The sequence below is a fragment of the Chanodichthys erythropterus genome, chromosome 7 (assembly GCF_024489055.1).
Source record: "Chanodichthys erythropterus isolate Z2021 chromosome 7, ASM2448905v1, whole genome shotgun sequence".
Taxonomy (NCBI): Eukaryota; Metazoa; Chordata; class Actinopteri; order Cypriniformes; family Xenocyprididae; genus Chanodichthys; species Chanodichthys erythropterus.
In genome coordinates, this window is record NC_090227.1 from 18,526,797 (window position 1) to 18,553,122 (window position 26,326).

The 26,326-nt window shown below is 36.9% G+C and overlaps 2 protein-coding genes across 13 annotated transcripts in view; one reads left to right on the forward strand and one right to left on the reverse strand.

Moving 5' to 3' along the window:
- The window catches only part of def8 (differentially expressed in FDCP 8 homolog), a 219,163-nt gene that overhangs the window by 188,273 nt on the left and 4,564 nt on the right, over positions 1–26,326 (forward strand). For 6 of the 12 annotated variants that reach the window (XM_067389841.1, XM_067389846.1, XM_067389847.1 and 3 more), the window contains 3 exons: positions 21,846–21,986; positions 22,569–22,678; positions 23,373–25,502. In XM_067389841.1, the coding sequence (XP_067245942.1) occupies positions 21,846–21,986; positions 22,569–22,678; positions 23,373–23,457 (336 nt within the window). In that variant the 3' untranslated portion in view covers positions 23,458–25,502. Of the gene's footprint in view, positions 1–3,726; positions 4,307–21,845; positions 21,987–22,568; positions 22,679–23,372; positions 25,504–26,326 lie in introns of those variants that run through there. The other 6 variants (XM_067389850.1, XM_067389849.1, XR_010895482.1 and 3 more) reach the window with 5 other exon arrangements.
- Positions 4,996–5,676, reverse strand: LOC137023525 (uncharacterized). Its single transcript, XM_067390725.1, has one exon. It carries the CDS (start codon positions 5,674–5,676, stop codon positions 4,996–4,998), a length of 681 nt encoding a protein of 226 aa, XP_067246826.1.

Here is a 26,326-nt window from a genome sequence, read left to right on the forward strand (position 1 = left end):
ACATAAAGTACCATCACTTCGAAGAAATTATATTTGGAAGACTGTTGACTAATACTGTAAATATTACTATAAATTACAGCAACACCTCCCCCTTTGCCTTTCTGATTGTGTCGATAATCATAACCTTGAGGGCTAGACTCATTTAAAGTAATGTAATCTTCCGATTTTAGCCAAGTTTCTTTCAAACACAGCACATCTAGATTTTTGTGTGTTGTATTATATCAAGAAAATGCAATTACCCTGCCTCCTTGGTAAGATTTTGGATGTCTGTCGCTACACATTTGGCCAATGTATTAAATATTAGGCATTGCTTACAATATTATTGTTATTTATATTTGTTTGTTTCTAAGAAATGCATTATACTGTATGGCCAGAGATGTACAGTTATTGTTAGAAATGTGTGTGCCTGTCCATGAGAAGGAGGAACAGAACTGGACTGCAGCACACAGAAGTGTGTGTGGTTCTATGTGTGTGTGCTCAAGGACACACAGAACTGTGGTTCTACTCCTAGAACCTTATAAGGACATCAGCCATCTTGGCTGAGTTTAATGGAGTTCAAGGACACAAAAGTATGGAAGTAAATTAATGCCAAATGTTTTTGAAATAAAAAGCTTGTTGAATTGCTCTAACTGAAAAAAAAATATGCATTACATTAGCTGTACTTGCATTTAGATGCACTGTATTTTTAAGGCTTGCATTTTTATGGGATGAAATTCAACACAGTCGTATATTTAAGCTGTGAATATTTCAATTAAAAATATTTCACACACATTTTCATTATTAAAAATTAAATAATTCATATTCACATTTCAAATTTCACTTCCAAGATATTTATTCTGTTTAAAAATACAACCTATAAAATTCGACTAGCAATTTTCAGTCCATTTTATTTCACTTTACAAATTCGCTTCCACAAATTCAGTGGCTCAAATTCGGCAGAAAATTCAACATTTCACATCCGGGAACTGCAGGAAGAGCAGTAGAGTGCCGATGCATCATCTCTATCTGCTGTTGGTCTTCTTCACCAGCAGGTGCCGCTAGCGGCTGTTTAGGAAGACCAAAGCAACGCTAGTAAGTCATTCATTCATAAAAACGGATTTACAGAATTAGAGCAAGCGGTAAGTGAATGTGTGATGATTATCAGGGCCAGTATAAATGCAGAAAAGCTGATAAAGACACAAAAGCTGCATTTATGTTTAATTCAGTGTATTTACGCTTACTTTCCCTGTGTAGCTACAGCTTTCTCTACAGTGAACAAGATAACGTTATTGCCCGATGCTGGTGTATAGATCAAACGTTAAATCTGAGATAGACATATATTTCTCTCTGTTGTTTAGTTTCCTTAACTTTGTATCGCAGCGCTGTGTTGTAATACTAGGGCTTCCCTCATCCGTCATAGCTGCCATCAGGACATATAAACTCTTAACACAGCTTAATGGACTCGTACAGTGATATAAAAGACCAAACTCGCACCTCATTTGTGATGTAGGTTAGACTATATAGGCTCCAAGAAAGCAGATACTGGCATTAAGTTGATTTGACGCTGAACGTTTGATTATGATATTCGCAAATTTAGGGACCGTCTCTAAAGTTACGACATTCTGTATTCACGTTTCTACCTTCTACCAAACTCTTGTAGACACACATGCACATATACATATTCAAACACACCCCACTCAAAGTACATGCATATATACTATTTTTTTTTTTTTTTTTTTTACACGTTCATCACACAATTTTTTTTTTACTTTGTTCATTTTTTATTTTACCTGATCATAGATTATCCTGCTTATACAAATTTTAAATTAAATTTAGAAATAAAATTAACTAAGTAGAACTAATTGTGTGATGAATGTGTAAAAAAAAGAAAAAGTATATGTGCATGTACTTTGAGTTGAGTGTGTGTGTGTGTGTGTGTGTGTGTGTGTGTGAGAGAGAGAGAGAGAGAGAGAGAGAGAAGGGTGCATCACTCTTCGACCTGGCACCTATAGATGAACACTTCACAGGTAGTTTTGGTGATTGTAAATCATTCTCATCAAATGCTATTGAGCTTTAAATTATGGCATTTTTTTTGTATGATCCAATACAGTAGTGAAATACATAGCAATCTTTACATATTACTTGACAGATTATTTGGAAACACTTTACAGTAAAGTTCATAATGTATTAACTAATGTGAACTATCCATGAGCAACACATTTGTTGTTGTATTTGTTAATCTTTGTTAACGTTAATAAAAATACAGCAGTTCATTGTTCATGTTACTTCACTGTGAATTAACTAAAGTTGACAAATACAACTCTTGATTTTAATAATGTATTAGTAAATGCTGGAATTAACATTAACAAAGATTAGTAAGTGCTGTAGAAGTGCAGTTCATTGTTCGTTCATATCAACTATTTAATATAAAGTGTTACCTTTTATTTTAATAAACATCAAAAATCTAAAAGGTTTGCATTATACCTGACACCTAGATGAACAATTTACAGTTGGTTTTGTGACTAAGTCATTCTCTTTAAATGCTATTGAAGGTAAAAACGTGAATATATAATGTTGTAACTTTAGAGACAGTCCCTAAATTTGCGAATATCATAATCAAACGTTCAGCGTCAAATCAACTTAATGCCAGTATCTGCTTTCTTGGAGCCTATATAGTCTAACCTACATCACAAATGAGGTGCGAGTTTGGTCTTTTATATCACTGTACGAGTCCATTAAGCTGTGTTAAGAGTTTATATGTCCTGATGGCAGCTATGACGGATGAGGGAAGCCCTATTATTACAACACAGCGCTGCGATACAAAGTTAAGGAAACTAAACAACAGAGAAAAATATATGTCTATCTCAGATTTAACGTTTGATCTATACACCAGCATCGGGCAATAACGTTATCTTGTTCACTGTAGAGAAAGCTGTAGCTACACAGGGAAAGTAAGCGTAAATACACTGAATTAAACATAAATGCAGCTTTTGTGTCTTTATCAGCTTTTCTGCATTTATACTGGCCCTGATAATCATCACACATTCACTTACCGCTTGCTCCATTTCTGTAAATCTGTTTTTATGAATGAATGATGACTTACTAGCCGTGATCTCGTCTTAAACAGCCGCTAGTGGCACCTGCTGGTGAAGAAGACCAACAGCAGATAGAGATGATGCATCGGCACTCTACTGCTCTTCCTGCAGTTCCCGGATGTGAAATGTTGAATTTTCTGCCGAATTTGAGCCACTGAATTTGTGGAAGCGAATTTGTAAAGCGAAATAAAATGGACTGAAAATTGCTAGTTGAATTTTATAGGTTGTATTTTTAAACAGAATGAATATTTTGGAAGTGAAATCTAAAAGGTGAATATGAATTATTGAATTTTTAATAATGAAAATGTGTGTGAAATATTTTTAATTGAAATATTCACAGCCTAAATATACGACCATGTTGAATTTCAGCCCATAAAAATGCAAGCCTTAAAAATACAGTGCATCTAAATGCAAGTACAGCTAATGTAATGCATATTTTTTTCAAATAGTGCAATTCAACAAGCTTTTTATTTCAAAAACATTTGGCATTATTTTACTTCCATACAAAAGCCAGACAGTTTGCACCTGCAAGGCCTTGAGAAGTGTCTGGAAACTTTGGGAAAGTTACAACATACGTCAATCAAGAAGATAACCCAACGTCTGCAATAAACAGCACGAGTATAAAAGACTGATGAGTTGATTGCCTCTTCAGATACTGATACGTCAGTACCCCCGACGCCTAGAAGCCCAGAGCTGAGGACAAGAAACCCCAAGCTGAAGATGGGAAGCCCAGAGCTGACTACACCTTTGACTCAAGTGATTACTGTATTTTATACTTTAATGATGAAGTTTTATTTGCCTTTACATTTTTGTTTATTATAAAAGTAACCAATTAAAAGAAATTTAATTGATTATGTGGAATTACAAATTTAAGAATCTGTTTAAAATCTGCAGATCCTACATCCTGACCATTTGGCAGGACAAGCTCAAGATACAGCAGTGCTTTTGTCTCTATGATAATGTAAAGGTATAGGTGATACTGCCAGACTGATTGGATTAGCACCTATGCATTTGAATGACACAGTTATGCTGATTAGACCATGGCTAGGAAATGTAAGCAATGATCTGATTCCTGTACTGCATTTGCATCCTTTGTTTAGATTGTCCACACCTCTACTCTATGTATCCCTCCCCCTTGAATGTATATGAACTACCAAGTCACTGCTTTAGTTAGACTTTGGATGACCACAGCGACGCAAAGCGTGTTTTCTCAATAAAGAGTAACTTCTGCTTCAAGAGATCCCAAAGTCTCCTGGTCTATGCTTCTGAGGTTTCCAACAATTACAAAAGCTGCCTACCTTAGCTTGATTTATAGTGTTTTAAGACTTTGAATAAGAACGTACCACAGAGGAGTCTTCTGACCAAATTGTAAGTAATTTAAAATGCTTATAATTTAGGCCAGACTCAACTTACTTTACCTAACCTGAGAATAATAAATAATAAGGTTAAAAGGTGTTAAGATCAAAATACACACCGCGAAACATGTGATAATATCATTTACAATACGTGATTTTGAAGAAAGGGATCTAATATTTAACAACCCACGTTTTATCATTTGTTTATCATTATTATCTCTATTTTTTTATTTGTTGAACATCAATTAAATTTTTTAGCTCCAGCTAGTGGTTCCTAAGACCAGACTTAAAACCAGGGGGGACTGGGCCTTATCTGTGGTCGGCCCTAGACTGTGGAATGCTCTGCCTTCCCAGGTCAGAACGGCCCCCACAGTTGAATGTTTTTAAGTCTCATCTTAAGACCCACTTTTATTCCTTGGCTTTTAACTCTGCGTGAGTTGTGTGGTCCTGTGTCTTTTATTGGTTTGTTTTATTTATTTTATTGATTTTACTTATTTAATTATGTGCCTTTTTATTGTTTTGCTCTTATATCAATTTTACTAGTTTTTATTGTTTGAATAGAGCATTTATTTATTGTTTTTTAATTTTGTGCAGCACTTTGGAGACTGTTTGTTGTTGGTAAAATGTGCTATAGAAATAAAGTGGATTGGATTGGATTGGATAGTTCTAAGACTATGTGCCATATTACTAGAGAGAAGAGCAGCACCATCCCGGGAGGGATGAATACCATCTCTTTTCAACAGGTCAGGTCTTCCCCAAAAACTTTTCCAATTGTCTATGAAATCTATATTATTTTGCGGACACCACTTAGACAGCCAGCCATTGAGTGATGATAATCTGCTAACTATCTCATCACTCCGACGAACAGGAAGGAGACCAGAGCAAATTACTTCTCCTGACATTGTACTTGCGAGTTCACACACCTCTTTAATGTTAATTTTAGTGATCTCCGACTGGCAAAGTCGAACATCATTAGTGCCAACGTGAATAATAATTTTAGAGTATTTACGATTAGCATTAGCCAGCACTTTTAAATTTGCTTTGATGTCAGGTGCTCTGGCCCCCGGCAAACATGTGACTATGGTAGCTGGTGTCTCTATTTTCACATTCTGTGTAATAGAATCACCAATAACTAGGGCACTTTCAACAGGATTCTCAGTGGGTATGTCACTGAGTGGGGAGAACCTGTTTGATGTTCTTATTGGAACGGAAGAGTGGTGTTTTCCGTGGCTAGGCCGCCTCACCATTACCCAAGTGCCCTGCTGCGTGGGCTCTACAGCCGGAACCGAACAATGTACAGAGTTCACTAAGCTAGTCGTATCCAAAACAGTATCTGAAGCCCTTGCATTCTTACTATCCTCGATTAAAGTTTGGATGCGTGTCTCTAATTCTAAAATTTTCTCTGTCAGCCTGACTATTTCCCTACATTTATGACATGTAAATCCCTCGTCGCTGACAGAGAAAACTAGGGATGTCCAGATCCGATCACGTGATCGGAAATCGGGCCCGATCACGTGGTTTCAGACTCGATCGGAATCGGACGTTACCGCCCGATCAGGACTCGAATATATAGGAGTGCAACGTTCTTGGTAAAAAATCGAACTGTACCGTATGGTTTGTTTAAAATAGCAACGTGGAAAACAGACAGACAGAGTTCAAATAATGTACGTTTCAGTCGATGGATGCGCAAAAAGTTACAACAACGATAATCAGAAAGCGTGGACAAAACAGTCACTTTTTGTAAACTGTTAACTGCGAGTGCCGTCTGCTCTTATGTCCAGTCATTTACGCCGTCATCACCCGGGTGTTGATACAGGTGAGACCTGAACAGCACACATTGCTATCTGTGTTTAAACTAACTCATTTAAGCCTTGCTGATTTAAACCTTCAAGAATGAGACGCGAAAGAGAACTCGCACGTGCTATTAGAAGATTTGTGTGCGCTCATCCGAAGCGCGCACACGCTTATTCTCTTTCACGTCTTGCGCTTCGGCGGACAAATTCATACAAAAATTATTTAAAAATGCCCGTCCTAGGGAGTATCCTAGCAAACATAGTCGGTTATGTTTTAAGTGAACGTAAATTGGTCGAGAAAGACAGCGCATGTGGAACAGTATGTACTGGATTGTGCATGTCTTAAAGGGAGAAAAACTATTCCTGCTGCCTGTTTTTAATGTTAAATAAAACAACAAATAACAAAGAAATCACTTACTGCTCTTGACTGAATAGTTTTTGTAACTTCAATAATGATTAATCTTTATTTATTTTATACAGTAAAGATAATATGCAGTGATATTTTATATTTGATTACTTTATCCATTTTCCTTACGTGAAAACGACTGTTAGATACCTGAAAAACCTGAAAAGCACTGTTCCTGGATCTGTTTTTTCGCTCTTCTTTATTCTTTTTCATGTATTATAGAAGTATCGGATCGGGACTCGGTATCGGTAGATACTCAAAATCAAATGACTCGGACTCGAGGGCAAAAAAACATGATCGGGACATCCCTAGAGAAAACTATACTAAACATGTGACAAGTGGATCAACATGCAATAATGGGATAGGATGACATGACTCACCGTGTTTGTAGACTGATCCGACTTACCACAGCTGTTTAATGAACGCGTAGAAAAAGGAGCATGCGAGAGACTGATGACAAGTTAACAAGCTAGCGAGATGCAAACGCATTGTAACATTATTTAGATTCAAAGATTAAAAGCTAGCGACATCAGATTAATGTGGTAGGCAATATTATATATAAGGTAACGATAAAATAAAGTAACAATGAATAAAAGTAAGAGACTCAAATCAAAGCTATACAGAGTTACAGATGCAAACCACTCTGAGCAGCGAGGCAGACAGGAGCAATCGAGTAATCCAATCCAAATCCAGTTAGTCAGAGCAAATCGGGCAGAAGTCTGCAGTGGAGCCTGCATCATTGAAAATTTGCCAAAAATGTACATCGGGGCACAAAGTGACCACAAAGGGAACACCCTACAGCCCTCACGGACATGCACACAGAACAGTTTTTCATTTGGGACAGGGCAACAGACAAACAATGAAACTCAAAACTGTCCTTTTACTATAGTTAATATTACAACAACAGCATATCTTGGTTCTGTGAAATATAGTAAAACCAATGTTACTCACGTATGGAGCAGAAACAACTCTGCATCCGTTTTCAGGCCTACGCGCTTAGTTCCCTTTCGACAGGGAACTCGCACTGTGTCTAACACGCTTTGGGGGAATGCCTCCGCGGGAACCGGTGTCTGAAACGCTATCAAATCATGACAATCACTAATAGTGCGACCCGAACTCACATAAGGGGTGCCTTGAGAACGAGTCATCCTCTTTTCGTCTTCAGGGACTGTTTTGTTTGAAACGCTGTTCAAGGTAAGAATGGCTTTTTTAAGCAGACGTTTCAAGCGGTGTGTACATCCGTGTCATAGATATTTGATACTTGATGACACATGACTTGATGACTATTGTTAGAGCATGCATGTTCAGTGCTTGAGAGTTCTTTACTTGCTTTTGTGAGAGCATTTCCTGCTGAGGAAACTCCATTGTCGTTTGTCTCTCCTCTTGAGGGAAGAGGGGACAATCTTTTGTGATCAATGCACACAGAAGAAGTTCACTGAAGTGTTTGTAGGTGTTTATTTTGTATGCATTGTTTGTTTAGGTGAGAAGCGTGCGCGTTTAGTTTTTGAGAAAGCTGTTTGCTCGAACTGTGAGTGTTTCCCCGTGGCAACCCCAGTCACGTGTTATTTTATCTGCCATTTTTTTTCCCGCATCCGTCAACATCAGCATGTAATTTATGCAGATGTCGAGGGGACAATGTATGCATTTATTGACTACGAATTTGTGTCTGAATAGCGCTCCGTGCTCCGTTGGCGTGGCCGCATTAATATAAAACCTGACATTTCAATGTTTTTTTAGACATAAGTCTAATTTGTTTTTTCATTAGTATTCACTAAGTTACAGTTCATTTTCTGAGAACTATCAGATTGGACTTCGTTCAGAGGGAGACGAGAGATCACGCATCATGTTAGTTTTCTTTATTTTACAAAAAGCACAACATTTTGTTGTTACTCTGAGTGTACACAAATAAAAGAAGATATTCCACAGATTAAAATGGTGTATAACTCTTAATTTTATGTGCAACATTGACAGAGTATTTTGAGTCTCTCGTGACCGCCGACCCGAGAGTGTTAAAATTGTACACAGGGTGCACTATTCTAAATCCAAACTCCACAAGATCTACCCAGCTGTCTCCAATGTGTGATCGGTGTCAGGGTGCAGAGGGAACTTTATCTCATTCTTTTTGGTCCTGCCTGAAACTCCAAAGTTACTGGCAAGATATTTTTTCTTGGTATTCGGTGGCTAATGACCAGACTTTCCTCCTGAAATGGAATTGGCCATCTTTGGCAATTGGTAACAGTTTCAACTTTGTGTTATTTGTTGCATCTGGCATTAATGATGGGCATGGCTGTGGCCAAGAGGGATTAAGGATTAAGGGATTGGAACATGGGTGTAGGAAGGAAAAAAAAAAAAAATGTGGGTAAGTCTCTCACAAAAGTTTACTGGAGTAGATGCCATTTCCTGTATTCTGGTGCCTTTTAATTAAACATTCACTTTTATAGCCTAAAATGGTTACTACATACCTGGTAAGGTTTCCCAAAAATTAACACACAAAAGTCTAATAAGTTGTTTTGAACAAAAAATCCTTTCTCCATCAAGTCAAGTCACTTTTATTTATATAGCTGTAGTGATTTTTACTTTGTCCATCCAAGGACGTGAAGTAAAATAGGGATTGGTACTCACGTCACCGCTGATGTTGTGATTTTTTTGGATCACACGTCTCTTAAGGTGTGATTATGAGTACATCAGATGACCATTGTACTGGGTGACAATGCAGTGGGGAAAGGAGCCAGAATCTGTTTCAACAGTCTTGAACGCGAAGCTCTGTGGGATGCTGATCTCCTGGAGCACCAAAGGGTCCTAAAATCTGGAACAATGAAGATGAGGCCCTGGTGTAGGTGCAGAAGGTCCTTAACAATCTGGAACATGCAGACGAAGGTACCTTGGAGTGAAGGTTTGTTCTCCTGAGCTTAACCTTGTTGCAGATGTCGTCACTGTCTCACTGGACGGAAACTCCGAACATAGTGTTTGTTGATGTCTCTTTCATCACAAGTAGGGATGCTCATTTCGGTTAAATTTCTCGACCGACAACCGACGCTCGTTATCCGATTATTAACCGTTAACTGATGAGATTATAATATTGTATAGCCTATATGATGATAATATGACATATATAGGTTATGACATTAAATAAAAAATACAATTGACGAGTGTCTGTGTCTTCCACGGGTTTATTTTAACATGCAAACAGCAGCATAGAACAGATAAACAACATAACCTGGATTCACATTATCAAATTGTCACGCACCTGCAGCGTTTCTGACAACAGAAAAAAATAATTTAAATAAAAGGCATAAAATAAATAGGCCTACACTAAATATTTTTCACTTAGGGGCCTAAATGTTTAACAAATTAAGATGACAAAACAAAAACACAGTGAATCCATTGAAGCTTTGAACAACCGGTATTTTAGACATTTTTTCTGTCAAATAAAAATAGCAGGCCTACCTCAAGGATTGTTATTATGACCACGGACGGTGCACATGTGCATACCGAACGCGTCTTTCCGCGCTCATGGGCAAAGGAGTTTCTTTGAAAGGCTCGCGCACGAGACTAAGCGGAATGCGGGAAATGAAGTATACCATGGCCCTAAATTGTAATGGACTGGAGCTCACGGTTCACATCGAGAGAAATGGGAACGCGGGGGCACCGCGATGCGACCGCAAAAGGCACTTTCACTTTCGTGATCAAAGTGCATGCCACTGATAAGCTTTGTAAATGCAGTATTACAGTAGCATACACATACCAATTAAACACGAAGGTCTCCTCTCGTGCGTCCTCCCCATTGTGTCACCGGTCGAGGCAATAATTTTCGTTTCGCTTTTAGATATCTCTTTTATAGATGTCATCAATGCTTTTAACTCAAAACAGTCCATAAACTACAAATCCTTCAGTCAAGCCAGCTCGCGCGTCAATCTGAGAGATCAGCCTCTTACGTTAAAGTGTCAAATTTCTCGTTTTCTGAATGGACGGTTTTGCTTGATTGACAAACGCTAACGTTCGGCCACGATTTATATACCATCGACCTGTCCTAAAACGTTAGCACGCTGTGATCGATTGCTTGGAGATCGTGTGTTTCTCCGTTCGAGAACGCATTTCCTCTTTTTCACATCTGCGACAAAACAGTTGATTATTTAAGAACGAAAGCTCACAGAAACGTGAAAATGGTCTCATTTGAAAGAAGATATCCCAAGCTAAAAGATGATATATTGTGACTGATTGAAGCAGCCCTTATCAAAAGTGCGGGGGTCGATTTCTGTCTTTTCAAAACTGCGGGGGTCCTGATCCCCCTGCCCCCAACGGCGCGCCTGACCCTTTCTATCGAAATGGTCAGTACTTCTTTTCGCTCGCTTCATTTTGCTTGTTGCTTAGCGAAATATGTCTGGCACATGTGAAACGCCCCGCGAGTTAACAAATAAGCATATATGTATATATAGGATATTTTTCTTTAACCATGCAGCAAAAAAACAAACAAAAAAAAACGTTTAACTGATAGTATTAATCGGTTAAAATTCTTACTTTCGGTTAACGGTTAAACGGTCAATGTGAGCATCCCTAATCACAAGCTAGAGGCTTAGAACATAGTCGTCTCTGTTGCTGCCTCACAAGCTGTAGACTCAGATCATGGGATCTGTTGTTGTCTCTCTGGATGGACCAGAGGCTCAGAACTGTGTTGTATCTGCTCTGTCTTTCCCCTTTGACGGGCAGACTCAGAACAGTATATCTGTTAATGCCTTCCACCTTTGAAGGGCAGACTCAGAACGGTGTATCTGTTGTGTCTCAGCTTCGCAAGCCGGGACTCAGAACAATATCTGTTATGTCTCACCCGATGGGAGACTCAGAACAAGGAGTGTCTGTTGAAAGGGTACCTTTATCCCTTTCCGATGAGGAGGAGATTGCATTTTGGCGCTTCTCCATTCGAGTGCGTGATTGTGACCCACCCTTCTTTCTCCTGTGGAACTCATTTGCATAAAGCACAAAGTTGGAAGTCTTTACAGTGTCTTTAAAGTTTACCAATGCATTTCTCACTTTCCAAACCACCACCAGAATACCTTTGTCAATATTCTAAAGTAATAGAGACTAAACATGATGGAAAAAGATTGAACTGTCATTCAATTGTACATTAACAGCTGAATTTGTATCAGATATTGCACTACAAATAGCTGTCACTGAGAGTACTTATTTCTTGGTACAAGAGGTTTTCTTCTTGCCCTCTAAGAGAGGTCTGGATGTTGTCCTAACATCTTTATCTGATGGCGTTTGACAGTTTGTTTGTGTTAGTCCACCAAGATCCAATCAAAATGTAGCAAACCTTTGTCCGCTGTTACGGACAGAGAGGGGACCGGCCATAAACTGGGCCCTAGAATGTGCTGTTCACTACATAGCGCTTTTTACAATGTAGATTGTGTCAAAGCAGCTTTACATTGATAACTGGTACATTATTTTGGCTGCACAACAGCTCTTAAAGAATAGTGTCAATGCAGGCAGATTAAAGCACTGTTGAATATCAAATGTCAAGTGTCCCCAACTAAGCAAGCCAAAGGCGACAGCGGTAAGGAACGAAAAGTCCAACAGGTGACATCAGGTGGCAAACAAGTGGCAAATAGGTGATAAAATGGGGAAAAAAAAAACCTTGGGAGAAACCAGGCTTAGTCGAAGGGCCAGTTCTCATCTGGTGAACAGTGCTTTGTTACGACTCAGGATGCTATCATTAGTCTGATAGGATCGCAACATTCAAAGTATTTATTTTAGTTCCATCCAGTTGAGGATCGTATTCATCACGCCGGTTTGGGCGGTTGTTGAGGAACTCTGCCACTGGTTGTCGTGTTAAGGCCTTCACAGTGAATGATCTAGTTGACTCAATCTCTGATGATACTTCAGGGCTGCGTTATGGTTGTGTCAAAGCGCAGGTCCTTGGTCTCACCTTGATATGGCCCGGATCCGGTTGACTACGGTAAACCTTGGGATAAACAGAAAGATTAATATTAGTGTAAATGGCATTCTCTGTTTTTTCTGAATTTAGTAGTAGGAAATTTTTTATATCAGCTATGCATTCCGTTAATTTTGCGAATTGGTAAGTTTCGTCAGGGCGCAAAGAAATATAGAGCTGAGTATCATCATCGTAACAATGAAAACTAACGCCATGCATCCTAATGATATCTCCCAAAGGTAGCATGTACAGAGTGAAAAGTAACGGTCCTAGTACTGAGCCTTTCGGTACTCCATATTGAACTTGTGATCGATAGGACATTTCTTCGTTTACAAGAAATACAAACTGATAACGGTCAGATAAGTATGATTTGAACCATGACAATGCAATTCCACTAATGCCAACATAGTTTTCGAGTCTATTTAAAAGAATATTGTGATCAATAGTGTCAAATGCAGCATTAAGATCCAGTGACACTAATAGAGAGATACAACCATGATCTGATGATAAGAGCAAATCATTAGTAACTCTAATGAGAGCAGTCTCAGTACTATGGTACGGTCTAAATTCTGACTGGAAATCCTCACAGATACTATTTCTTTCTAAAAAGGAACATAGTTGTGATGAAACTGCCTTTTCTAGTATTTTTGACAGAAAAGTGACATTTGAGATCGGCCTGTAATTGACAAATTCTCTAGGATCAAGTTGTGTTTTTTTTTAATAAGAGGTTTAATAATAAGCAGCTTAAAAGTTTTTGGTACGTATCCTAGTGATAAAGATGAATTAACAATATTAAGAAGAGGATCTATGACCTCTGGAAGCATCTCTTTCAATAGTTTAGTCGGTATAGGGTCTAACATGCATGTTGTTGGTTTTGATGATTTAACAAGTTTAGACAATTCTTCCTCTCAAAAAGCAGTAAATGAATTGAATTTTTCCTCAGGGACACTACAATGCACTGCTTGACACGATACTGCAGTAGAGGGTTGCATGGTTATAATTTTTTCTCTAATATTACCAATCTTGCAAGTAAAGAAATTCATAAAGTCATTACTGCTGTGCTCTTTGGAAACATCAGAAGTTGAAGCTTTATTTCTTGTTAATTTAGCCACTGTATCAAATAAATACCTAGGGTTATGTTTATTTTCTTCTAAAAGTTTTGAAAAATAGGCAGATCTAGCAGTTTTTAAGGCCTTTCTGTACTCAATCATTCTCTCTCTCCACAAAATGTGAAATACTTCTAGTTTTGTTTTCTTCCAGCTGTGCTCCATTTTTCTGGCTGCTGTTTTTAGGGCCCGAGTGTGCTCATTGTACCATGGCATTGTATTAATTTCCTTAATCTTTTTTAAGTGCAAAAGAGCAACTAATGTGCTGGAAAAGACAGAGGTAATAGTTTCTCTTGCAACACCGAGGTCTTCTAAGCTGTCTGGTATGCTAAGGCGATGAAACTGATCAGGAAGATTATTTATAAAGCAATATTTAGTGGTAGAAGTGATGGTTCTACCATATTTATGGCAGAGAGGCAGTTTAGCCGCTTTGACCAAATGTAGTATACATGAGACGAGATAATGATCTGAGATGTCATCACTCTGCTGCAGAATTTCAATGGCATCAATATCGATTCCATGTGACAATATTAGATCTAAAGTATGATTACGACAATGAGTGGGTCCTGACACGTGTTGTCTAACACCAATAGAGTTTAGAATGTCTGTAAATGCCAATCCCAATGAGTCTTTTTTATTATCTACATGGATATTAAAGGTGCCCTAGATTGTTTTTTTACAAGATGTAATATAAGTCTAAGGTGTCCCATGAATGTGTCTGTGAAGTTTCAGCTCAAAATACCCCATAGATTTTTTTTTTAATTCATTTTTTTAGCTGCCTATTTTGGGGCATCATTAACTATGCACTGATTTTTTCAGCACGGCCCCTTTAAGAGATGCGTTCCCTCTGCCCCACGAGCTCTCGACTATATATACATTGCATAAACAAAGTTCACACAACTAATATAACCCTCAAATGGATCTTTACAAGATGTTCGTCATGCATGCTGTATGCATGCTTCGAATTATGTGTGTAAAGTATTTATTTAGATGGTTACGTTTGATTTTGTGTGAGTTTGAGGCTATGCTCTGTGGCTAAAGCTAACATTACACACTGTTGGAGAGATTTATAAAGACTGAAGTTGTGTGTATGCATTATACAGACTGCACGTGTTTAAAAATGAAAATAGCAACGACTCTCGTCTCCGTGAATACAGTAAGAAACGATGGTAACTTTAACCACATTTAACAGTATATTAGCAAACATGCTAATGAAACATTTAGAAAGACAATTTACAAATATCACTTAAAATATCATGATATCATGGATCATGTCAGTTATTATTGCTCCATCTGCCATTTTTCGCTGTTGTTCTTGCTGGCTTACCTTGTCTGTGCACAGATCCAGCCGTTAATACTGCCTTTCCTTGTCTAATGCGTCAAATGGGCTGGCATTATGCAAATATTGGGGTCATACATATTAATGATCCCAACTGTTACGTAACAGTCGGTGTTATGTTGAGATCCGAGTGTTTTCCGGAAGTCTTTTAAACAAATGAGATTTACATAAGAAGGAGGAAACAATGGGGTTTGAAACTCAATGTATGTCTTTTCCATGTACTGTACTCTTGTTATTCAACTATGCCGAGGTAAATTCTAATTCTGATTCTAGGGCACCTTTAAAATCACCAACAACAAGGACTTTATCTGCAGCTAGTACTAACTCTGATAGAAAATGAGCAAATTCTTTAATAAAGTCTGTATGGTGTCCTGGTGGCCTGTATACAGTAGCCAGCACAAATGTCGACTTACATAATGTTACATAAAGTACCATCAGTTTGAAGGAATTATATTTGAAAGACTTTTGACTAATACTGTAAATATTACTAATAATTACAGCAACACCTCCCCCTTTGCCTTTCTGTCAAGGATTGTGTCGATAATCATAACCTTGAGGGCTTGAGGACTCATTTAAAGTAATGTAACCGTTCGGTTTTAGCCAGGTTTCTGTCAAACATAGCATATCTAGATTATTGTCTGTGATATCATTTACAATAAGTGCTTTTGAAGAAAGTGACTAATATTTAACAACCCAAGCTTTATCATTTGTTTATCATTATTATCTCTATTTTTTATTTGTTGAACATTAGTTAAATTTTAACCATTAAATGGGTTTGGAAGTTTTTTGTTTTTACTAATTCGGGGTACAGACACAGTCTCTATGTGATAATATCTAGGTGTGAGAGTTTCTATGTGTTGGGAATTATCTGACTTCTGTAAGATGAGGCAGCTAGCAGACGGTCGGTTTAGCCAGTCTGTCTGCTGCTTTTTCCTGTCCTGGGCCGTAGTTTGTCATGTTTCAGCTCTAAGACTGTGTGCCATATTACTAGAGAGAAGAGCAGCACCATCCCGGGACGGAAGAATACCATCTATTTTCAACAGGTCAGGTCTGCCCCAAAATATTTTTCAGTTGTCTATGAAACCTATATTATTACCATATTATTATATTATTACTATATTATTAGCGAATGCCCTAGTGGAGTCATATTGCATAAAGTCTGATTTCTGTAACCTGCTAGTATATCTATTCTGTTTTTCAAAGATGTTATGAATTGTCTTATATTGCAATAAAACAGACATGTAACAAATATATCAACATAAATAAAATAATAATAATAACAAAAAACATATTACGGCATTAAATGGCAACTTTACACATATGTATTTTGCCTTCCAAACAGGGACAGCATAGGTCAAGGACTTAGTACAGATATTATATAATATAAGTTGTTACAATCAGCAGTGAATGTTTTCCATGATTTGTCCATATTGCTACTAGGTTTTTTCACATATATGTAACTACCGTCATAGTCCCTAAAATATATGTTTTTTATTGTTATTATATTGCAATATTATTGTTTTTAATAACTGAGCTGATATACATAGTATAACATGCCATAAAAAACACAATATTCCATATTATCAGTTGTGGCTTTATGTCCCATTTTACTCCTTTGATGCATGGTGTCCACATATGTGGACAGTTAAATAATTTTTAAATAAAAATGAAAAGGTAACGCTTTAGATTACAGCCCGGAAAGTACTGCGTAATTAAAACGAAATTACAGTGTAACTTTCGGTAATTACAGTGTACCTATAAAGTACTTACGTGTAAGTATAGGGGAATAATATGTAAAGTTTTGGGAATAAAGGGGTAACAACCAGGAAAATAACAAGCTCCACTTTAATTTATGGCCCATAATGTCATACTTACCCTGTAACTACATGAAACAAAAGCATATTTTTCCCATGTATTAAAAAAGATTCTTTCTACTTGCCTTGAAACAACTTAATCAGTCCACTTTCTCATTAAATTGCTCCCAAATGTAAGATTGTTGTCTATCATAACAGTGTAAGTGCCCCTTAGTTCTAAAATACTTACAGTATAAATAATTTGTAATTTTCCAGGTTGTTACCCCTTTATTCCCAATACTTTTACATATTGTTACTTACTGTATAGGTACACTATAATTATTGAACATAATACTTTCCGGGCTGTAATCTGAATTTTTTTAAAAATGAAAATGGATTTCAATTTTAGCATCATATTAAAGTTATTAAAAGAATCTTAAAAAAATCTAGATAATTTATTCCTTAATTCATGCATAAAATGGCTAATGAACTACATGATCATGTATATTATATGTTGATACCTATGCAACAAAATAGTATTATAAGAATCTTGAAGGTTCCTCTCTTAAACACCCAGTCAGATTACATATGCAAATACCTGCTAGAGGACAAAGGAAGCTAAAGTTTCCCTCCAAAGGAACAACTTCTTATTGCACACCTCCAGAGGGTGTGACATCTTCAAACTTTAAAAGATCACTGAGCACAAGATCATGCAGGTTTTCCGCTTTTTGAGAAATTCTGATGTGAAGATGATGCCAAACTAGAAGTCTTCTAAGGACCCTTAAGTTTGTGCCAGGCTTCGGCCTTGTCTTTCCATTTAACCGGGGTCCTCTGGACTCCAACTGGTTCTCTCTCATCAAGACAGCATCAGCAAAGATCAACTGGAGCCTCAACAAATTGCATCAGGACAGTTTAATTCAAATGGGCAAGACATGCAAGTATCAAACTTAGTCTCATTAACTATCCTTTTAAGAAAGTATTATAACAAACTGATATTAACAAACTAATGTTAACAAACTGATGGTTTGCTCAAGGCTGTTGATCTGCTGAATTTCAAACAGTGCTATAACTTCTTGCTTTCCTGTATTCTGCTTCATCTCTCTTTCCCTTGGTAAATTGTATACATGTATGTGTATGTGTGTGTGTGTGTTAGAGTAGTTCAAGTGTTTAGTTAATAAAGTCTTGTTCATGTCACACGTAAAGTTGTCAGTGTTTAATGCTCATATACTGTCCCTAATCATGCAGATTTTGACTGCATACTCTGAGTAGTACTGTACAGTAAGGAAGTTATTTCCATACCCTTGAAATTAACATTTCTTAAAATTAATAAATAATTATGTAGCAAATTAGCTCAAAATGGAAAAATGAATAATTATATAAATAATAATCATCACTCGTTATCATCACTCGTTATAATTAATTATAAATATTTGGATCAGTTAATTGAATTAACTTTATGTAGCTGAATTAATATTACAATCAATTAACCTGTTCGGCCAGCGAACACAGTATTGATCATCTATCAACTCTTCAGAAAGGATATTTTCCGTGGCCACAGAAAAATAATGCTTTCCTAGCATGTAGCTGTGATCATTATCGTTAAAATTGACATTGGTTTATAAGCTGATCAGAATCAACTCACAAGAATGTGCACAATGGTTTTATTTAACTAAATCATAAACACATAACCAATCTAACATGCACAGACATACAAATAATGCATACATTGGAAATGAGAAAGTGGGAGTGAATGAAACCGTAGCATAACAGATGAATGGAGCTATGGAAAGAGTCATTTAACAAGCTGGAAGAACTATCCATTTCTCACTATAAAGCACCTTTGTTAACAAAGGGGTTCACAACGTAATACTAAATTGCTGTTTAGTGTTCAAATGTACGATACTTGCAAATGCCTTAGCTGTTAAAGAGCTCCGGAGAAATTCTTGATGATTTGGTCCAAGGGTATTGAAGTTGTAATCAATATATTCTGCGTTGAATGAAGAAATGAAGACAAATTTGCATTGTTAATGTGACTCTGTGGTCTAGAAGGTTGTACATGGCTTGAAGTGAATAAGGCCTGCCAGCCTGGCTGCGCCAGCTCGGGGGCCAGAGGTGAGGTCTCAAGTGAACAGCAATCAAAAGCAGCAGCAAGCAAGGAGGAAACTTTGTGTTGGCTTTTAAGTTCTACCTTTGTGAACACCTTTGTGTTTTGGAGGTAACACCTTTGTGTTTTGGCTTGACCAATGAGAAAGGTGCAATTCTCAAGCGGGAGTGAACTCATTTGCATGAGAGGAGTAAGCTGGCAGTTTGTGTCCTTTTATACTCTGATAAATATAACAAACATACAATTGCATTCTATGAGATGGTGATGTCCACCAAAGTGCGAGTCATTAAATGACGAGTATTTTGATATGCAACACCACCTAGATGGGCTACATTATCTTGTATTTCTATCATAAGGCGTGCATAACACTATACAATATACAAAAGCACAATATACAAACAGTAATAATACACAAAATGTACTGGGGAAATGCATGTTCATTCTTTAAAGCAAATTTGTCAATGATTTAGTGGAAAGGATTCCATATCTGTGGGCTGCATGTCTGATTCTTGTGGCCTGTACTTTTTTCCCAAGCATCTTTGAAATGTATGAGGGAAGCAAATGGTGACAGTTCTCAGTGGGGAACTCTGACATCACGGAGTCTGCATGGGGTTGTGAAGATTAACTTTTACAATTGTGTGTTTGATCGATCCATTCATTACAGTTAATATCGTCCAATATACAATTAATTGTTGAACGAACAGGTTAGTTGATTATGGTATTAATTCTACTACATCAAGTTATTTCTATTAACTGATCCAAATATTCATAATTAATTATAACAAGTTATGATTTATTATTGTTATTTCCCTTGAGCTAATTTGCTACATGTGTTCAAATGTTTTCAAGCCTTGCCAATTTAAGTATTCACACGGAGGTGTGAAAGAGAATGGGTGTGCGCTGTTTGAGAAGTTTTGTTTGCACAAACAGAAATCTGCATGTCTCAAATAATAAAATGAAATTTCTTGCCCGTCTCCTTGCGCTTGAATGGACAAATTCACAGATTTATCTCAAAATCCTCGCCTTGGCGAGTATCCAAGTAAATATATTCGATTATGGCTTAATTGAAAGACAAAACATGTGTATCAGTATATTAGATTTGTGCATTAGTCTTAAAGTGACAGCAGCTGTCTGTGATTTTAATGTTAATCAAACTACAAAAGACAAAGAAATCATTCACTGCTCTTTACTGAATAACATTTTTGTAACTTTTGTAACTAAAATATGGATTAACCTTTATTTGTATAGTGAATATTGTATGCAGTGTTGTTTTACATTTGATTATTTTATTATCAATTTCTGTACCTAATAAACTACTTAGACCTACCTTAAAAACCTTAAAAGCACTGATTATTTGTATCTTTGTTCTATTGTATTTATTAATTTGTGCTATTGCTTGTAGTTTGATTATTTGTTCTTTTCTTTTTATTAACGGGGGTATCACACAGTTTCTGCCAATCTCATGTACATATAGAGTAACAATGCAGCCTTCATATCTCCAAAAAGTCTTACGTTTTGTCATATTTATAAAAGATAGATACGCTAAATCGAGTCTTTCCGAAAAAAGCAGAGATCCCGGAGGCGTGTCTGCCATCAGTGCTGTGGGCGGGGCTAAAGAGTCACGAGTGCACGCAGCTTCTGTGTAGAGATTGCATGTGACCAATGTTCCCTCTAAGCTGCGGAAAAAATGTGCAGAAAAAAATTATTGCCGCACAGAGAACAGACATGAAAATGGTTGTAGTAGTTTAAATGAGAAATAATTGCAGTGCTCTGGACAACCGCTCTAGAGTTATTGTCGCTATAGAGTTGGAACCGGTGAATGCGGTTTACAGGTTTCATAAAAAGAGAACGATTTAGCGTGTGTAAGCTGGCTGGCCCTGAGCCAAATCAGTTGCATTAAGAATGCTGTAATGTTTGAGGAGAAAATACGTCAATACGAGAGGCAAGCGAAATGAAAAGAAATGTGAAATAAAACGACATGTTTTAATGAAAAGTGGTGGAAATAACGGATAATGGGCACAGAATGCTAACAAAACTCTGAGACATTTACAATCACACCCACCACAGGTGTAGCTTGCAAACTCAAAATACATCAGTGATATACCTCAGATTAAATAGATTTTTGTGTGTGGTGGTGCTGTGGGTTTCAGGAATGTTTAGATAACTATAAAAGAGTTAACGTTCACTTTTCTTAAAAGTATTTAGCTATCAGATCTGTTTAAATGCTTCAGTTTGTTTTCACTATATAATATATTAAAACAAATGGAAGCATTTAAACTGATATAATACTGTATAATTATATTATACAGTAATATTATATATTACAAAATATTATATTTTATTATATTATAATGTAAGCCTAATAAAAAAATGATCTCACAAGGGGAAAGTTTAGGGCTCCTTGCCACGAAAAATCTTGAAACCTCCTGGTATATAAAATCTGGGAAATTCATAAGCAATAAACATGTAATTTTGATGGTTTAACACTGTCTGTTGCTAATAATTGACTGTACAAAAACACATTATGGTTGTCCCAAACCATCATAGCAACTGCCCGACTGGTACCTTTTTTTTTCTTTACAGTCTATGATTGATACCCAACCTTAATATTAATAGTACACTTATTGTTACACTTACTCATTGTACAGAGTTATTAAGGAGTAAGTAATATTAGGGGGTTACTTATATGGTTATAAGGGTTAGTTGCTTATAATTATGCATAATTTACTGTTTTTACTATAGTAAGTACATATAACATGTAACACTAAAATAAAATGTTACCCTAATTTATTACCTAAAAAGAAAACAGTTTCACGTCTGTGTTTTTTCTGCGATTTTGCATATGAACTATTTGAAATGTTGTCCTAAATAAATTATCATACAGATAGCAATAGGGTTAAGATGGTGGAATTTAAAATAACTGATGGTATAATTGTAATGTCACAGCTTCAAGACCGTCAGCACTTTGTGGAGAATGATGACATGTACAGCCTACAGGACCTGATTGACACCTCCAGTGGGCATCTCAGCTGTTCCCTCACTGAAATTCACACAACTTTTGCCAAACATATTAAACTGGACTGTGAGGTAAGTTTGTGGGTGACGCTTTGAACATGGAAGCAAAGACAATGAAGAAAAATAATGTTGGTCCATTTATAATATTACTCAAGGTTTCCAGCACCATATCTAGTTATGAACCTCTTTATTTATTTTATTTTTTTTTGTTTTATTTTTATTTTTCTCCAGTGGGGTCGTGGTGTTTGGACCCTACTGACTTTACATTTTTTTCTTGGTCTATTGTAAATAACCTCTTCATGTGTGAAGTAATAGCTCTTTTCTGCACCCCCCCACAGGCTGTGGGTATGCTGTTGAGTTCAGCATAATTGATAATTGTCATCTAAATGATAACATATTAAAGTAATTAGAAAGATCAAAATCTAGTTCTTATTTTATATATTTCATGGCTAGAAATTGTTAGTTTTCTGTGCTTGTGTTTTGTAAAACAATCTACCCCAGCAATTTCAGCTAAACTTTGAATTAAATGTCTCAAAACTTGAAGGAAAATTTGATAATTTTATGACCCCTTGAAAGTGAGCAGCCTCTGAAGTGAAATCAATTCTGCTGTGTCAATTCTGCATCTCTGTCTTAACTCTCATTTTATACCATCAGAAATGCCAGGCCAAAGGCTTCATGTGTGAATTGTGCAAAGAGGGGGACATTCTCTTTCCATTCGACAGCCACACCTCCCTCTGTCATGACTGTTTTGCTGTTTTCCACAGGTTTGCTTTGTTCACTGTTTACATTTCCTCATGTATATTTATTCAGAGACAAATTTTTTCTATAGTCCATTGATAATGTAAACTCTTGATGAGAGAAGAGAAACGGTATTTCAATTTCTCTGTATGTTTGTACATATGGTGGAATTGACAAATAAAAAACCTTTAACTTGAACACATCAGATACATTTCCAATTACCACATTTCATATGCGCTGTTATAGGGCCTGTAAAGGTACAGGTTTGGTCCAGTAAGTTTTGTTGTGACCACATCATATTAACTCAAGGGAACGTGATTATATATCTTGGCCACAATATATTATTTTGGGGTCTTAAAAGCTATAAAGATTAATTTTGTCAAAATAACATTCATACCTCATGACCATGCAGTGTGAAGTCTTGACCTTGCTCTTTGCTTGAAGTATGATGAGAGAACAAAATCCTTTTCTCATGGCCATGAGTTTAATAAGTAAAACAGACCTGTATAACTACAGCAATATGTGATAATCAGAAAGAAGATTTTTGAAAAAAAATTTTTATTATTATTTATTTATACTTGTGCTGAATGAAACTGCACATTTCTGAATGCAGCACAAAATCAAGCTTGTGTTTATTTAGAAGTGCTTGTGTTCATGTACCTATTAATTCCTTCTAAGTTTAGGTTTTGTTTTTGCTTGTGATTTTGCTCTCTTGCCCAGGGATTGCTACTATGATAACTCGACCACATGTCCACGCTGTGCGAGAATGCTGGAACGCAAAAATGAGGAGTCTCTGAACCCATAGATCAGCCTGATGGATGGATGCCTCGCAAACACTGTGAAATCTTCAAAGCCAGAACTCTGGCATGTGGGTCTTGTCTCATCTGTAATTTATTTCTTCCTGAGGTTTGTACCATGCTCCTGTCAGCTTCTGTATTGTCATAGATTTGGTGTGATCAGCATAGCAGGAAAACCTAATGGCTTTTAAAACCAGTTTCCCTATTTTTTTTCTATAAATATGACATTTTTTGTTACTGTTAAATGTCTAAACAGAAATCATCCATGTCAAACTTTAACAATGACATGTTCTAGATCAGTTTGATCTAAAGATTCCTACACATAATTCTGGGTAGCATGCTTGTTTAAGGGATCAGGCAAAAATACTACAAGGCAACACTATGTTTTACTTTATAGTTATATTCCCATAATATACTGTGGCTTAAAAATGTTTTAGATAATATTCTAAAGGTTATATTGTGCTCCCATTTTATAATATCAACATGGTCATGTTTTAATCTATTCATGTATCTGAGGAGGACCACTACTTCAGTTATATCCAAAATGTCATTAGATGTTTTTGTACGGATTATGTTCAACATTCATTACTGGTTTAAGAATTTTACAGTTAACCGGTGTTACATCTGCTATTAAATGGCAGAATGCTATTTAATTGTCTCTGTAATAATAACTCTGCAAAAGAGCCTCTGACATGTTATGAAGTCCAATATCTAAGATCTCTTTACACAAAGCATGAATAAAAATAAAAATAAAGGAACACTGGCCCATGTTTGGTTGATCTCCAGCTTTGCCTCTAGCATTAATCAAATAGGGTAAGATATGGGGTAAAGATGACACCCACACCTTAATTTTAGTGTAGAATAAAGACTAGGATAATCCCTCTGTCATTACTTATGATCCAGTAGAAGTACGAGGACACAGGAAGTGTCCTCATAAACCATGTTTATGTCAATCATTATAGTCAAGTCAAGTCCCCTTCATTTATATAGCGCTTTTTACAATGCAGATTGTGTCAAAGCAGCTTTACATTGATAACTGGTACATAATTTTTGCTGCACAGCAGCTCTAAAAGAATAGTGTCAATGCAGGCAGATCAAAGCACTGTTGAATAAATATCAAGAATACTGTTGAATATCAAATGTCAAGTCAAATGTCAAGTGTCCCCAACTAAGCAAGCCAAAGGCGACAGCGGCAAGGAACCCAAACTCCAACAGGTAACATCAGGTGGCAAACAAGTGGCAAATAGGTGTTAAAATGGAGAAGAAAAAAAAACCTTGGGAGAAACCAGGCTTAGTCGGGGGCCCAGTTCTCTGGCGAACAGTGCTTTGTTACGAATCAGGTTGCTATCATAAGTCTGATAGAATCGAAAAAATCAAAGTATTTATTTCAGTTCCATCCAGTTGAGGATCGTATTCATCACGCCGGTATGGACGGTTTGTTGAGGAACTGTGCTACTGGCTGTCGTGTCGATGAGGCCTTCACAGTGGATGATCTAGTTGACTCGATCTCCGCTGATACTTCAGGGCTGCGTTGTGGTCGTGTCCAATTGAGGATCGTATTCATCACGCCAGTATGGACGGTTTGTTGAGGAACTGTGGCACTGGCTGTCGTGTCGATGAGGCCTTCACAATGGATGATCTAGTTGACTCGATCTCTGCTGATACTTCAGGGCTGCGTTGTGGTCGTGTCCAGTTGAGGATCGTATTCATCACACCGGTATGGTCGGTCTGTTGAGGAACTGTGACACTGGCTGTCGTGTTGATGATGTCTTCACAATTGATGATCTAGTCGACTCGATCTCTGCTGATAATTCAGGGCTGCGTTGTGGTCATGTCAAGGCACAGGTCCTTGGTCTCAACTGGATACGGCCCGGATCCCGGTAAACCTCGGGATAAACAAAAAAACTAATATAAGCGTAGATGCCTGAATTCTGAGATTGCAATAAACGTGAAGGATTATAATGATTTAAGAGCTTGCTTAGGTAATGGGGAGCTAAACCATTAAGTGCTTTGTAAGTAATTAGCAAGATTTTAAAATCTATACAATGTTTAACAGGAAGCCAATGCAGTGATGACAGAACTGGGCTAATATGGTCATACTTCCTAGTTCTAGTAAGAACTCTAGCTGCTGCATTTTGTACGAGCTGTAGTTTATTTATCAAGCGGGAGGAACAACCACTCATAGAGCATTACAGTAATCTAGCCTTGAGGTCATGAACGCATGAACTAACTGTTCTGCATTTTTCTTTGAGAGCATATGTCGTAGTTTAAATATATTTGTAAGATGGAAGAATGCGGTTTTGCAGATGCTAGTCACATGGCCTTCAAATGAAAGATTGGTATCAAAGAGCACACCCAGGTTCCTAGCTGAGGACGAAGACTTAACAGAGCAGCCATCAAGTGTTACACAGTATTCTAGGTTATTGCGTGAAGTAGTTTTTTTCTGTTTTTTCTGAATTTAGTAGTAGGAAATTTCTGGTCATCCAGTTTTTTATATCAGCTATACATTCTGTTAATTTAGCGAATTGGTAAGTTTCGTCAAGGCGTGAAGAAATATAGAGCTGAGTATCATCAGCGTAACAATGAAAATAGATGTGCATGTACAGAGTGAAAAGCCTTGCAGTACTCCATATTTAACTTGTGATTGATATGACATCTCATTGTTTACTACTACAAACTGATAACAGATAAGTAAGATTTGAACCATGCCAATGCAATTCCAATTGCCAACATAGTTTTCGAGTCTATTTAGAAGAATATTGTGATCAATAGTGTCAAATGCAGCACTAAGATCCAGTAACACTAATAGAGAGATACAATCACGATCTGATGATAAGAGCAAATCATTAGTAACTCTAATGAGAACAGTCTCAGTAC